The sequence below is a fragment of the Ambystoma mexicanum genome, chromosome 5p (genome assembly GCF_040938575.1).
Source record: "Ambystoma mexicanum isolate Mex_15411 chromosome 5p, UKY_AmexF1_1, whole genome shotgun sequence".
In the NCBI taxonomy this organism is placed as follows: domain Eukaryota; kingdom Metazoa; phylum Chordata; class Amphibia; order Caudata; family Ambystomatidae; genus Ambystoma; species Ambystoma mexicanum.
In genome coordinates, this window is record NC_090930.1 from 270,588,641 (window position 1) to 270,604,952 (window position 16,312).

Consider the following 16,312-nt stretch of genomic DNA (forward strand, 5'->3'; position numbering starts at 1 on the left):
TCATTGAATACGCCCCGTTCCTCATAAAGATCCTTCTCATTTAAAACATCAAATTTGTCCCTTTTCAAAACTTGTAAGTAACTGTACCTGAACTATCCATTCCTAAACACATGGTTTTTCCTAGTCTTCCAAAGGGGCAGAATTTGCAGTGTCGCCGCAAAGGACTTTATTAACCCAGCATAGTGTCACAAAACTCAGATGACATTTACCAAAGAGTTTAAAACCACAGCCAATGATGTTCTTGGGAAAACTATATTCCAAACCAAGTCAACCCTATCCAAAACATCACTCCAAAAACTCTTAACCCTTGCACAATCCCACAACATATCCAGCATAGTTCCTTTCTTCTTGGAGCAACTCCAACATATATCAGCGTTTCTCAATCCCAATCTATAAATCTTATCTGGGGTCCAAAAGAATCTATCCAAGATCCGCCGTTGAACATAATGCAGGTTCAAATCATTTTTCATTCTAATAGGAACCCTCCATAAACTTTCCCAAATTTTCATCGTAATCTCCACACCTCGTTCCTCAGACCACGCCATCCATAAACCATCCCATGAAGATTTAATATTTTCTTCTATCGGTAAAGTTTCAAATAACTTGACACCTCCCGAGGAGCAGATGAGAGGAAATTAAACCATTCCGATCTCCCCGACAAAGTTCATCATTAGCCCCTCTTCAATTAAATCCTCAAATTATATCTCCTAAGCTCACTATTATTCAGTGTATAATTAATGTTTCAAAACTCAAAAGGTAACATTCCCTTCTCACACCAGACATCTCTTAATAGCAGTATACCTTTATTGATCCAACTTCTCTGGCATAACATTATCTATCTGCAATCCTGGATTCTGCCAGATGGAAGCCTCCTCATACAAATTTCCTGTCCACACCCCACTACCACTGAAGAGATTACATCCTTGCTAGCAAGCACTGTCTTCAATTTAGATACCGATCTAGGTAGTTTACCCAATGAGTATAGGTGTTCAATTTTAAACTCTCATTTTATAGTCTTCTATCTGGGCCCATAATGGAGACCTTTGGTCATCCATAGAAGAATAAAGAATTGATTTTTTTTAAATCAAAAAACTCATAGTAGTTTCCAAGAATTGGATAACCAAAGCCTCCATCGCTCACACTCAGTCATTAAATACTGAGGAATTCTAAACCTTTTCCCCGGACCCCATAAGAAATCCTGAAAGACTCAATCAACCCGACCCTTTTTTTTGTGATTTTCAAAGGAATTGACTGAAGTATATACAAAACTTTGGTAAAGAGTACCATCTTAATAGCATTAACTTTAGCCCAAATAGTTAATGACAATCTGCTCCATTATATTCTTCTTCAAAGCCTCTACAACTTTAACAATATTAAGCTCAACCATTTCTTTCACATCTCTTGTCAGATAAACCCCCAAGTACTTCACCTGCCTATTTTCCCACTTACAATTCCAACCCAATAAACGCCTACACAGCGGGGTATCCCGAGCGGGGAACAAAACTGATTTTTCCCAATTAATTTTGAAACCCGAGAGCTTACCCACCTCATCATATTCTTCAAGAGGACACCCTCAATTTCAGGATTATTTATGATGGGTACATCATCCGCATAAACCAGTACTTTAAATTCAATTTCTCCCAACCTGAAGCCTGATTACAATACTGTCGAATGTACATCAAAAAAGGCTCAAGAGCCAAATTGAAGAGATGACGATAAGGGACATCCCTGGCGAGTACCTCTAAATCTAAAAGAAACTGAGAGAATCCCATTGACCCAAATCCTCGAACTAATGTCTGACTGTAATGCTCCAACAGCATTTATAAATAGTGGACAAAAACCCATATTCATCACTGTAAAATTTAAGAAAGTCCAATTCACACTATCAAACACTTTTTCAGCGTCTAGGAATATAAATGAGTCCTCCGGAGGGAGGAAAGATTAAGTATCTGAGACCTAATATCATAACCATATCGCTGTTGCATAAATGCCACTTGAGTCCAGTCAATCAGATCACCCATATCCTTATCTGATCTAGTAGTAAGCATTTTTGTAAATATCTTCACATCCACATTTAAAAGTGATATAGATCGATAGTTTCAGCATTTTTGATGCATCCTTACCCACTTAAGGAATCTGATATAATTGCTTCCCTCATTGAAGGACACAAAGTACTGTCCATTAAAAATGCAGAGGGCATAGTTCTGGTGCTACCTGCTCACTACGTCTGATAAAATTGCCGGTAACCCATCTGGGTCAGGTGATTTACCAGTCTTCAAACCTCTAATAGCCTTTAGACTTATTCAACCAAAACGGGAGCATCCAAGAATTCCCTGGCTTCAGCAGAGAGGCATGGAACATCAATCTTATTAAAAAAATTCTTCCACTCACCTCCTGAAGGATCATTCTTCTCAGCATAAAGGGATTCATAAAATACACAAACATTCACCAATTCCCGCTCTCTTCATTAAGATCCTGCCCAACTTATTTTTTGCACAAAAGACCGTTCACAAAGGCCCCGTAAATTATTTGCCAGCAATTTGCCCCCACACTCCCCCTTCTCCCAAAAGCACTGTCTAGAATAAAATGCACCACGATCCGCTTGCAAATCAGTCTCGCAACGTAACAGGTCTCTCACCCTATTCATCTTCACTCGATCTCTACTAGCTCCGGTACGTGCATAAACAGACTGCAGGTTACCCAATTCTAATTCAACATCCTTTATCTTTGCATCACTTTTCGTCCTCACTCTAGCTGTCCAATTCATTAACTCACCCCTCATCGAGGCCTTGAAAGAATCGCAGATAATGAGACTATCAGCAGAATTTTTATTTTCATTAAAGTAGGTATAAAATTACAAAAAGGACAAAGCACGCTCTTCTTTTAAAATAAATGGTTTTAACCTCCATCTGCCAGAGTCCAACCTGTGTTGGTCCAATTGTAATTTAACCAAAACCAGTGAATGATCTGAAAGATGTCGTTCACACATCCTAGCTTCAATTATAGTCTAGGCCAACTTGTCTGAAGTAAGAATATAGTCTCTTTGAAAAAATCATGAACCAAGGCAATAAAAAGAAAACTCATCTGTCATGATCTCTGCTTCCAAAAGGTCAGGGTTTTCCCAACTCCCTTGGAAGCAGATCCATAACCCAGGTTCCGAGGGCCAACCAGTCCCAATTGGGACCTTTTGGACCCAGTCCTGGCGCCAGTGGCACCAGGCTCATAAATGTGCCCAGTCCCAGCGCTGGAAGCGCCGGGCTCATAATGCTTGGGTGGACTTACCTGCAGCAGACCATGCTGCTTACTTGCCTGCCAGCTGAGCCTCTGATCCTCTTCTGTTTGGAACTACTTTTCCTGTTGGGTGGGGCAGGAGCCACTCCCTAGATTCAGAACACTGGAACTCTTCTGGAAAGCAGGAACTCTTTTCTTACCTAGGCGTGGCTGTGGAAGGAGACACCTAAGCACTACAGGAGGCTATTTAAACCACACCCGGTGGATGAATCTTGCTTTGCGTTATTCTGCATCCTTTGCAGCAGAACGCTCATCGTGTCTTCTGCATCGGATCCTGGGCCTAAGGAAAAAGGCTTACCATCCTGAATCCAGTCTTCAGCAACACCTATAAAGACAAGAAAGAACAGGTTAGCATTCCGGCATCTGAAAGACAAAGGCTTACCTACTCTTCGTGCGCTCCGGAGGTCTTCGGCGCTGCATCCTGCATCTGAAAGACAAAACAAGGTGCGTTTAAAGACATTGGGGAACTTTAATACTCACGTGCCATTACTCCTTTCCACATCAACCCCAGTGGGTATTCCGGCACCCTGCAGCCGCTCCGAACTCGTACCTGCAAAATAAAAGACAGTTAGAGCGCATTGTGAAGCAGGCAACAAGCGCTTACTTACGTGCTTCCAGGCGCTTCTATTCATCATACGGACTCCATCTTCAACTCACTTCAGCCCGTCATCCGCCATCGCCGGAACCTGCAAAACAAGAGACATCATTGCTAAAGACTTTAAAGACAATAGAATTACTCGAAACTTACCGTTCGTGCAGTAAACGACGGACAGCAGTCCTCTGAAGTCAAGAGGCCTGCGCTACCGATCCAGTGAAGAAACTGGTTACAGCACCCTGCCCCGAGGCAGATGGAGAGCTTGGCATTCACTTACCTAAGGTGAGAGCGTTAACCTTTGGGGGTCTACAGGAGAGCAAAAAAGGGAAGAGATAGGGACACCCCAATAACCCCATTTCATTAATCCCATATTTTCTGTCTGCAGACATCTTACTCTTGAAGTCAGGCATACAGTGCAGAGGTCCAGCCCAAAGAGCCAACCGGGTGCTACACATCACCTTTGAAGATACGATAGTCGCCCAGTCAAGACCGGCGCCTCTGCGAGAATCAGGTGAGCGTTACATCATCCTGATGCAAACACCTACAGGAGTCTATCAAATGTCTCAAGGAAATCACAAAATTCCCTACTAGATTTCTGACCAGTAAAAGGACATGTGGAAGACCTATCCAGCCTAAAGTCTAAAAACAAATTAAAATTACCACCTAAAATAATTACCTCCCCTCTCATATCTGATAATTTCAGATAGAGTATCAAAAAAATGACTCCCTGCTGCACATGGGCCATATATAGAGCCAATAGTAATGAATCTATCCTCATATTTTAAGTCTCAAAATGATTCGGCCTGCATCATCCATGGCTACCTTATCTACACACTCCCAAACCCCTCCGAATCATAATCCTAACTCCTCCTCTCGAATTTGTTGAATAGCAATTAAGCCAAATTTTGGTGTACCTAGAATTAGTAAGTTTCCCATACTATCCTCGAAGTGTCTCCTGAATAAGAATTAAATCAATCCTTTCCCTCCAAAGTTTGGATAGAATTTTCTTCCTTTAAGTGGACACCTCAAACCTTTAACATTCCAAGTCCCTATCGTAAGTATCCCCATGTTACCGCAACCTTCAAATCAACGGAAATTGAACATACCAGTCCTCGGTCCCTGTACCTACCAAAGCAAAGAATAACGGAACAAAAGGTTGTATCAGAGCAAAAAATACTTCAGAGTTCCCACCCCCCCAAACAAACATCAAGACAAAGATATATGAACATATTGATTGAAAAGAGCCCAGACGTAAACGGGCTCATCAAAAGCAACTATATTTACAAGTCAAAATCTATTCTCCATCACCCTCCAGAATCCCATGCCAATTCTTCGAGATTTATTCCATCCTTCCACTTAACCCCCCAGTTTACTTATCTTCCTGTCTATATAAAGTTAAGTTCAGTACAGTTCACAACCCCCCCCCCCCCCAAATGGCAGCATATTTTTGGGGTTAACCCAAACTAGCGTCAATGAGTCAGTATTTCATCACAGTTTCAAGGTGTAGTGCAGAAAAGAAAACGCATCCACTTCTCCAATAGATACACAAAGCTAAAAACTAACATTCATAACAAATAAAATAAAACATAATAAAAAAAGCAGATATACATATTCAACTAAAGCCCAGAGTCTCCCTTCAACCTGACAACATACAGCAAATAGACCTAATCATTGTAAACACCCTAAAACCACTGAAATAAACTGGCTTATCACAACACATGTGAAGCTCTCCTGGTGGTGAGATGGGTTCAAGTCATTCCGACCGGTGTAGGAGTCAAATGCACCAAATCCCCAACATAGAAAGCATCTTGTACATGTCATGCAGCAGACCCTGCAAATCCTACATCTAACAAAGAATGCTGGTTAGGCAAAAGTATAGCACTCAACTGGTCAACACAAAGCAAATACCAATGCGATTTCTTGAATAACTTTATAAGAACTGTTGATCTACAAGACATGCATAATAAATGTTCATAGCCTCAGATATATACTAGACGATTGGTGAGAGCCACACTGCAAAAAAGTAGGAAAATGCAACCCACCACTATATTACCCTCACTAAACGAGTGCACCAAGGAAGCAAAAAGGGCTCAAATGGACTAGAATATGCATACTTGGGTGACAATCAAACCACCAAAAGTTATGTTCTCCATAACTGATGAGACCCTCACAGGAAGATCTAGATGAGTGGCATGTTCCCCATCAAGTCTCCTAGGTCCAAAAGCATTGTCCATCAAATCCGAGCAAACACAAAATGAACATTTCAGACAGGAGTTGGGTCTGAATTGTGGCATTTTACTACGTATGCTTTGGAAATTTCAGATAACTTGCGTCTTAGGTCAAAATAAAGCATGTCTGACGCCTGCCATTGCACATAATCGATGTTGGGCAGAAACCTGTGCAGTTCCCTCTGGGACCACTGCAAAGGATTTAGGACTACAGGTGTTTGGCAGTAAACCCACTTGGTAGCAGTCTGTACCACACAGATTCACTTGGTAGCTGTGGCTGAGCAGTCAGACTTCCCTCACGAAGAGTTAGGCAGTATACACCATAGGTCAAGAAAACACAGTAGAACAAGTAAACACTGACCAGGGCTTGGTGTAAAAGATATAATTATTTAAAACCACATCTAGAAAAACACACAGGCACTAATGGTAAGCAATTCAAAAACACGGTCACTAAAAGATATACACTCCCTTAAAAGAATATTAGACAAGTCTTAAGTAAAGCCCCAATTATTTTCAGACAGCGGTGAGCGCTTAACGTAGATGGCACTCTAATAGTTTGTTTTAAAAAGGGAAAAAAGAGCAGAGAACAAGCTGAAACAGATCCCAACACTTTTCAGAACATAAGAGAGGAAGGCAAAGTAAAAACGTGAAGTTAAAGTTCAAGAGGCCGGATCCACTTTGAGGATCCAAATGAAATGTGTCCAAGGTCACACAGCTGCAGTGCACAAAAGTCTTGTAAAGGTTCAAAAAGGAGTTGGACCAAAGAAAGGGACCAGTTAGAGGGTCAAGGCGGCCAGCCCAGTCCAGAAGGTCTTACCTTGTAGCAATCTTTAGAAAGGGAAGCCTGGTGGACACGGTACCTTAAAGTGGTGAGAACGCTCCAGTGGGGGCAGTTGTTCCTGGCAGCGGATGCAAGTCGGTGCTTCGTCCGGGTGAAGAGAGGATCTCGTCGTGGAGGAAGACAGGATTCCGTTGCACTGCCAGGGAAGAAACCAGCCGCGGAGTTTCTCAGGTACAAGGAGCGGTCCAGTGATTCGCGGTTCAGTGGTGAGTGGCTATCCGGCTGCCGGGGTGCTTGGCACGGGCAGTTCGACCACAAACCGGGTTGGGGTGCGAAGAAAGAAAGGTAAACTGGTTGTGCCCACCAGTCAGGGGAAGAAGCCTCTCCAGCCGGGAGATCTTCTGTCGTCGGGGGAAGTGGTGAGTCGGTTCTGCAGGGCTCCACCGGTGGTGTCGTCGTGGTAGGTCTGCTCAGCTTCTCCCTCGTCGGATTCTCGGGTCCTGTGGCGACTTCTGAAGTTCCAGTCCCCAAAGCCCTGCTTTTATGCAGGAAACCCCCATTCACTCAGCCTAGCTGTCACTCAAACATGCCAAGTGGTGAGCCGGCCGGCTCACCACTTGGGCCAATCACACAAGAGTGCGACTTGAGTTACCAAGGTAACTCGGTCCAGGGTGCCTAAACCCCCCTCCCACAGCCCCTGTGGTACCCAGACAGAGTGGCACCACTTTTGGAGGCTTCTGTGGAGAAGCCCGCCAAAAAGTGGAACAAAGGGCTCGACTTGGGTTGGAGTCACAGAAGAGAACACACGCCATTTTAGAATCGAGTCTTGGCAAAAAATACCAACTGGAGAATTAATTAAATAAACCGGCGGTATGTTCGAGGCTATGAGAATTAAATAGTTGGTAGCCTCGAACAATGGGAAAATCCCATAGGAAAATATTCGTGGTCAAATATAAAAAGTAGTTTCCACTGCCACCAGCCAAAACTCGATCAGGGGGGATGGAGACGTGCCCCCTCGACTAACAGACCCTGGGGCAATCGAATTGCCCCGACCAGTATGTCCACAATATGATGGTTTGTACTGGTTTCTGTTAATAATTTGGGACTAGTAAAGCCAACGGTGACTTTACATGCCCTGGGAGACGGGAGTCAGTCCCAGGGTATGGAGTCTATGGTGGGGTGTCACTATGACAACCCTGTGTTACTGCACGGAGGGTGCTGTGTAACACACATAGGAAAAACACATAAGACCCTATGGAGTAAAGGACCCCATAGCCCATAAAACACATTACCAGTCAAAGGAATACCATGAATCCAGTCCAAGAGTGGGAGGAAAAGAGTCTCACTCTTGGCAGGAGGAAAAAACAAACTCCAGAAATCCAGCAAAGCTGCTGGGGGACTCGCTAGGTTAGGAAATTCAGCCTAAAGAGAATTCTCCCTAACAATCGATTATGTTCAACTATCCGATCAATGTAACTGGGTCGTTGTAGGCAGGAGGGGCCATTTTTATTTTTATCCCACTGCGTGTGAAGATAATTCCAAATAGCTTCCAGTATAACACAGCATCAGGTATTGGCTCGGATAAGATAAGGTAGATGTTCCCCCATGACAGAGTTGCACCAACCTTAGACTCCATGGGTGATGTACGTAGTAACTAGACATCAATTCATCAAGGTCTCGAACACGCGCAAAGATCTTCCAGCAGTGTCGCAACACCATCATCTTTATTTTGTGGCTCATGCTTCAGTTGCGTACGCGGGCTCACGTCAAGGCACGTAAACATAGTGCAAGGTGCCTTACTCTAGCAATATGCACCGGCACCATCATTTAAAAAAAGTTAAAATGAACAGCAATTTACAGAGACATATTAAGTCAAAAATACATCATATATTAAAAAAATAAGTAAAAAAAGTAAATCAAAGAATCATTTGTCCCGTTTCTTTTTTTGAATATTAGATTTTTGGGGGACAGAAGTTGCTTACATTGGTTCAGGCTCAAAGTCTGTTAAACAGGCTGAGACTTTTTCTTTTTTTTATGGTCTACAAATGAATGCACCTGACCCTCCAAAACAATACGCAGAACGGCTGGATAAAGTATATAGTATTTTAAATCTTTATCTCTAGCCTTTTCCTTAGCAGCCTGAAAGCACTTCTCCATAATGTCCCTGCTCAAATCTGCAAAGATCATTATTTTATTTCCTCCCTATGCAAGGTCACCAATTTCACAAGACTTTCAAGATGAGCTCTCTGGTTGGATACCGTAAAAACTTAATAATGAAGTGTCTAGGTCTTTGACCTAAAGCTGGTTTCTGTCCAAGAGATCTATGTGCTCTCTAAATTTCAAGCGGCATTTTAGGATCCAAATGAACTATAGAAGTCTGTGCCTGTTCAAGCAAGGATATTGTGTTACCATGCTCAGCATTCTCAGGAAATCCGGAAATCCTTGCATTCTATACAGCTTTCACTGAACAATGTGGTTTGACAGCATCCATCCTTCGAGTTTCAACCAAAAAGACCTTCTGAAACAAGTATAAAACCAAAAAGGTGGATGAAAATCTGTTAAGTTGATTCAGCTGAAATAATTTCATTTTGAAATGCAATAAATTGTTTGGATTTGCATTTTATTCTGTGCCATATTCCAGTACTTAGTGAAGGTTTTCGTTTTTGCTTCTATGCTTTAACTTGCAAGAGGTACTGCTAGTAGGCTTGTTGGAACATCAGTGAAAAGCATTGCTCCCTCTTGGTCCATGCATACCTTGGTTTGGGCTTGTTTTGAAGTTGGTGGCTTACTCGTGTCTTTACTATGCTATTTATGATACAATGATCTTAAACTGGATAGTTCTGCGAGGCATTGTGACTTTTTACAGTTTTAAATTGGATCATGTATTCAAGCAATTGGCTACGTTTTAGACTGTTCGGTCTATATTGAGTAAGAGGAACTAGCATTCCTTTAGAACACACCTTTCGTTGTGTATGTGGGTCTTTGTAAATAAAATGTTTTATTCCATGCAGGCAAATGGACGTTTCCACCTGGGAGAAGCCCACATCACACTGATTGACAAACCTTCCGGTGAGTAGTTTGTAAGGTGTCGCCCTCACTTTAAATATTGAAAAGCTAACCTAGTCCCACAATTTCATATCCAGTTTGCAACTCTTTTGTAGTTAAGGATGGTTTGTACATGTTTGCCACCTAATGCGTGATTAGTGTTTACTGATGTGTTAAAAAATAATCATGGCATGGATGAATGTGCATTCAAATGTACAATGAAAAAAAAGCTTCTAGTACACTCCAGGAAAGTGTAACTAATACATTCCAAATGACTTAAGATCGTGAACAAATATATTAATATTGAAGTTTCGTTGGGGGATGGACCATGCAGTAGCTCGTCATTCTTCTATAAAGGTTCAAATCAGTTATATGGTTCTGTAATCCGAACATAGTGGCATGGAGTAGAACAAATTGGAAGGTGCACAACACATCATTCTAAAACGGTTCTCATGAGTAAGCTGTCCATTTAAGTGATGAAACAAATGGAAGCTACTGTGCTGGCATCGGAAATATGTTTAACCTACCCAGCATCTATCATTCCAAATAAGACTCCTATTAAAACTTCTGCAGACATCCTTCTAGTAGAATGAACAAACTAAGAGCAATGGGATATAAAGGTACTAGGAAAACGAGGGCAGACATTAAAGCGAATGTCGACAACTCGGTGTGCATTATACTCTGTGGTAGAAATGGTTGGCTCCAATTTAAGCAATGAAAGGTTGGAACACCCAATGAAAAGGAAAAACTTACTGTGGTGCATAGTAAAGGAGATGGAAACCTGTAGGAGACAGGATGAACACGCCAATAAAATGGTTTCCTTCTCCAGCATGGGGTCTGGCATGGATTTGCATGCTCATGAATATTCCCTGTCGGGCTGGGAATCCTCAGTAAAAGAAAAACGTTAGTTTTACTTAACTGTCTTTCTCGTTTAAACCAATCACTGAGCTCTCGGTCAAACTGCCCCCAGCCAATGACTGCCCTCTCCCTAAGCCCCTGCTCTGGCAGCCATCTTCAGATTTTTACCATACGTTCAAGTGTTGGGAGTACTTGTGTTTATATCTTTATATATATTTATATTTTTGTCAAATGGAGCCTGTGTGCTCATCGTTCCTTTGACCAGCAAGCAGGGATCCTTTTGTCGGCGTCTTTCAACACCCCTCAAGGGCAATAATAGTCTAAGAATATTCCTGAAGGCCATCGGGCCTACACCGCACACAGGACCATGTTGGAGAAGGAGGGAGGCTTCCTCTTCAAGCAGGAATGTTTGTGGAGGACAAACTCTCCCAGTGCCTCTGTCTCCATCGGGACCACAGGGAAGGGGATTGTGAAATCTGCCTTGGGTTCTCCAAGTGCACGATCAAAGATTGCCACAGTAGGTTGGCAGCGTGGCTCAACGGCAAGTCTTCCCTGTGCGGCAAGCAGGGGCATACCTACCGAGGAACAGGCTTCTAAGTCCTCTGAGGGAGCTCCATCCATGGGGGCCCAAGACAAGGCCTAGCTCTGCAAGTCTGTTTCCATCAGTCCCACGACAGGTAGGGCGTGTTCATCTTCGCCATCTGCCTCCATCTCCAGTCATCGCTCCAGCTCCTCCTCGAAGAGGAAATGGGCTAACCCAGGGAAGCTGTGGGAGAAGCCAGTGAAGACCAGGGTGCAGCGAAACGTGTCTGACCTGCCCCTGAAGGCCCAGGTGGTCCAGACAGTCGTCCTCTACAATCGAGCTGGTGGCGGCCACCCTCTTGAAGGCGAAAGGCGCTGACCCGGCAGCGCCCAGAGTGGCCCTTCCCCCAAGGCAGGAGGCCTTGGCCAAACCGGTGGAAAAAATGCAGAAGAGAATGCCATCCCTAAGCCTGAGACAGACCCCTCATGATGCATGAAAGGGGGGGGGGCACGGAGGTCTCAACAATGCTTCAGGGCATGGATATTTTTTACTCGATTAGGAGGATCTGGTGTCCGTTCACACTGTCCCGGAGGATGTGGGGGAATGACGGCGGCGTAAAGCGCTGAGGGGAACAACGGTGGGAGTGGAGGACATTGGCGTTGGGCCCAGCAGGTCTACCCCACGGCACCGCCCAGGGACGTGTTGCTGGACATCTTCCAACTCTCCACACCCTGACGTCAGAGATCCAGAAGAGTATGTCGACGGCACCCTATGCTGCCTTATCAACCGCCGTACATGCCTTCCCCCACACCTCTGGGAGGGACAGACACGGCAGCTATAGACCGACAACAGCAGCGTTTCTCCGCTGCAGAGTGCTTCTCCTCCTGCCGAAGTGGGGTCATTTCACACCATGGTCACCAGTGCGTCGGAGCACTTCCAGCTGATGCCAGAAGAGACCAAGAAGCAAGATTTCCTTTACCAACCAAAAGACTACCATTCTGGCGGTACCTCTCCTGGACGACATTTGAGATGAGGGCCTGGCGCTGATGAGAAGCCCAGCCTTGGGGAAGTGCCGGAGTCCGCACCAAGTGCCTATGGTCACAGCCCTCCCCAGACTCTGTGGTCTCTGCGGCAGTGCGGAAGAAGTCTTCTAATCCAGCATCTTCGGCCTTCATTGAGTCTACTCCAGATACTGCTTGGTAAAGAAGATTGGGGGCTGGAGGCCCATTATAGACATGCAACACCTCAAATACCTTGAGTCCCAAAAAAATCAAGATGGTCACGTTGCAGCACATGCTCGGCCAACTGGAGGAAGGGGGACTTCTTGTCGTCGCTGGATCTGGAGGATGCATACTTCCACGCCCCATTTACGGGAAGCATCCAAAATTCCTGCGCTTCGTCGTACAGGGAAGGCATTGGCAGTTCAAGGCCCTTCGGACTGAAGTCAGTGCCCAGGGTGTTCACGAAGTGCCTGGCACCAGTGGCGGCCCATCTGCGTCTGCAAGTGATACATGTGTACCTGTAACTCGACTGGTTCATCCGCACTAAGTCCATCGAAGTAGCCATCGAACACACAGAGGACCGTCTGGCTGCTGACAGATCTGGGGTTCTGTCAACTATCCGAAATCCTGCTTCATAACATGGCAGAACTCACCATTTCAGGGGGCTAGGCTCAACACGGTCTCCTGCCTGGCGCCCCCTCGGAAGAGAGGCTATCTGCCATGCTGGGCAAGGTGCAACGGCTGTTGGCCCTGAAGACCGTAACAGTGCAGACCATTGCTGCTCGGCATGAAGTCTTCGTGAATTTACCTGATCCCACTCTGCAAGTTGCGGATGCGACCCCTTCAGGAATTCCTGGATGCTCAGTGGATCCAGGTGTCCAGGAGCTTTGCAGACAAGATTGTTCTGGACGAGATCAGGTGGTGGGGTGTGTGCTATCCAGAGCCCCCATACCAAGAGACTGTCACCACGGACGCTTCCCTGGAGGGCTAGGGAGCCCACACCAGACATCTCCACGCCAGATGCCTGTGCCTACTGGAGGAGAGGAATCTCCACATCAATGTCCTGGAGCTGCGGGCAGTGTTCTGGGCCCTCAAGTCATTTCTTCCATCTCTCAAGGGCAAGATGGTGAGGGTCTTCACGGACAATACCACCACAATGTTCTACATCAGGAAGCAAGGGGGTACCAGATCCCTGCTGCTCTCTAGAGAAGCGGAGGACTTGTGGCACTGGGCCGTTGCCCAAGAGATGTTCCTCATTACTTCATCTGGCGGGAGTCAAGAACACCATTGCTGACTCGCTGTTAGGGAGAATTCTCTGTTTAGGCTGAATTTCCTAACCTAGTGAGTCCACCAGCAGCTTTGCTGGATTTTTGGGGTTTATTTTTTCTCCTGCCAAGAGTGAGACTCTTTTACCCTCACTCTTGGACATGATTTGAGTGTGTTTCTTTGACTCTAGATGTGTTTAATGGGCTATGCGGTCTTTTACTCCATAGGGCCTCATGTGTTTTTGTGATGTTACACAGCACCCTCAGTGCAGTAACACAGGGGTGTCATAGTGACCCCCCAGTATAGACTCCATACCCTGGGACTGACTGTCTCCCAGGGCATGTAAAGTCACCATTGACTTTGCTAGTCTTGAATTCTGAACAGAACCAGTACCAACCATCATATTGTGGACGTACTGGCCAGGGCAATTCGATTGCCCTGGGGTCTGTTAGTCGAGGGGGCACGTCTCCGTCCCCCCTGATCGAGTTTTGGCTGGTGGCAGTGGATACTACTTTTTATATTCACCCGCAAATATTTCTCTATGGGATTTTCCCATTGTTCGAGGCTACTATCTTTATTTAATTACGATAGCCTCGAACATACCGCCGGTTTATTTATTAATTCTCTGGTTGGTATTTTTTGCCAAAACTCGGTTCTAAAATGGCATTTGTGTTCTCTTCTGTGACTCCAACCCAAGTCGAGCCCTTTGTTCCACTTTTTTGGCGGGCTTCTCCACAGAAGCCCTCCGAAGTGGTGCCACTCTGTCTGGGGTACTTAGGAGGGGTGGAGGGGGATTTAGGCACCCTGGACTGAGTTGCCTAGGCAACTCATGTCGCACTCCGTCCTGATTGGCCCAAGTGGTGAGCCGGCCGGCTCACCACTTAGCATGTTTGAGTGACAGCTAGGCTGAGTGGGGGTTTTCTGCATACAAGCAGGGCTTTGGGGACTGGAACTTCAGAAGTCGCCACAGGACCTAAAGAATCCGACGAGGGAGAAGCTGAGCCGACATGCTACGACATCACCGGTGGAGCCCTGCTGAACCGTCTCACCACTTTTCCCGACGACAGAGGAGATCTCCCGCCGGAGAGTCTTCTTCCTTTGACTGGTGGGGATAATCAGTTTCACCGTCTTTTCGCCTCCCCGACGCATCTCATGGCCGCCTTGCCTGTGCCAAGCACCCCGGCAACCGGAATACCACGTTTTATCACGACTGCAAAATAAAGGGTAATACCTTTAACCGGAAAACTCCGCGGCTGGTTTCTTCCCTGGCAGTGCAACGACCTTAATCTTTCCTCCAAGTCGAGATCTTCCCTTCCTCTGGACGACACCGAGACTTGCACCCGCTGTCAGGAACAACTGCCACCGCTGGAGGATCCTTCCCACTTAAGGTACCGTGTTCCGCCTGGCTTCCCTTGCCACCGACTGTACGGGGAAGATTTAGCCCCCGGCTTTCGAACCTGGGTTAGCCTGGGACACCCTGGCTAAACTTTTCTGAGCCTCTCTAAACTCTTTTCGAACTCTCTGCAAGACTTTCAAAGCCTAGTGTAACTGTGTGATCTTGGGCGCATTTGTGTTCTGCTCTCTCTAAGAGTGGGCCCAGCCTATGGACTTTGGCTCGCAAGTGACTTTTGCTCTTCTGCCTTGCTAAAAGTGTTCCTAAATCTTAGAGTGGTGTATCTTCACATATTCTGTCTTTTTCCCTCCCTTTTTCATCAACTTATTGGAGTGCCATCTATAGTTAAGCGCTCACCTCTGTCTGGAAATAAGTGGTGTTAACTAAGACTTATCTGATAAGGAATAAGGGTTGTATAGATCATAATAGTAACTGTGTTTAGAGTGTTTTACAAATAAGAGTGCTGGAGTGTGTCAAACAGTGTGTTTTTAAATAAATATATACTTTGATATCAAAGCTCTGGTCATTGTTTGCTTGTGCTATTGTGTCTGAGTGCCTATTGTGTATACTTTGCATACTGCTTAACTCTTCATGAGGGACGTCTGACTGCTCAGCCACAGCTACCAGGTAAATCTGGGTGGTACAGACTGCTACCAAGTGGGTTTAGTGCTAACACCTGTAGTCCTAAATCTTTTGCAGTGTTCCCAAAGGGAACTTCACAGGTTTCTGCCTAACACTCGCTCAGCAGGGAGCTGCGCTCTTTCCATGAGTGGGAACTTCGACAGGATCAAGTGGACAGCCTCTTCCTCAAATGGAGGTAGACCCCAGATTGATCTGTTTGCGACGGCGATGAATTCCAAATGCCAGCAAGAGATTCCCCGGAAGGTTCCACCAGCTGAGGAGGATAGGGTGGGTGTGTTCCTTCCTGTAGGAATGCTTGTTCCTATAAGCCAGCCCCTCCAACCCACTGGATTGCCTCTTTTGCCTCTCGTGCTGCGAGTCATCACTCGACCGATGCAGGATTATCCTTGTTGCCGAGGCAGGTTTGGAACCTGAATCTTCTCAGCAGGTCTGCGTCGCCCCAGGCCATGCTGCCGGTGGTCGCAGATTTTCTCGCCTGAGGAGGCGCAATCCTACATCACAACCCAGGATCAGTGAACCTGAACGCCTGGCACCTTAGTGTAGAGGAGCCAAGTACCCCCACTCCAACTGCCCACCTACATTGCCTGAAAAATATGAACCAAAGTATGTGACGTATACTGAACAATTAAACCAGCAAAGAGAAGAGCGTGGACTCTGTGCGGTACTTATCCTATACCTAAGAGAATATG

At 45.5% G+C, this 16,312-nt stretch overlaps 1 protein-coding gene across 2 annotated transcripts in view; it reads left to right on the forward strand.

Annotated features, from left to right (window-relative positions):
- Positions 1 to 16,312, forward strand: part of LAMP2 (lysosomal associated membrane protein 2) — an 868,131-nt gene that overhangs the window by 462,220 nt on the left and 389,599 nt on the right. For both annotated transcript variants that reach the window (XM_069612679.1, XM_069612680.1), the window contains exon 7: positions 9,907 to 9,964. In XM_069612679.1, the coding sequence (XP_069468780.1) occupies positions 9,907 to 9,964 (58 nt within the window). The remainder of the gene's footprint in view (positions 1 to 9,906; positions 9,965 to 16,312) is intronic.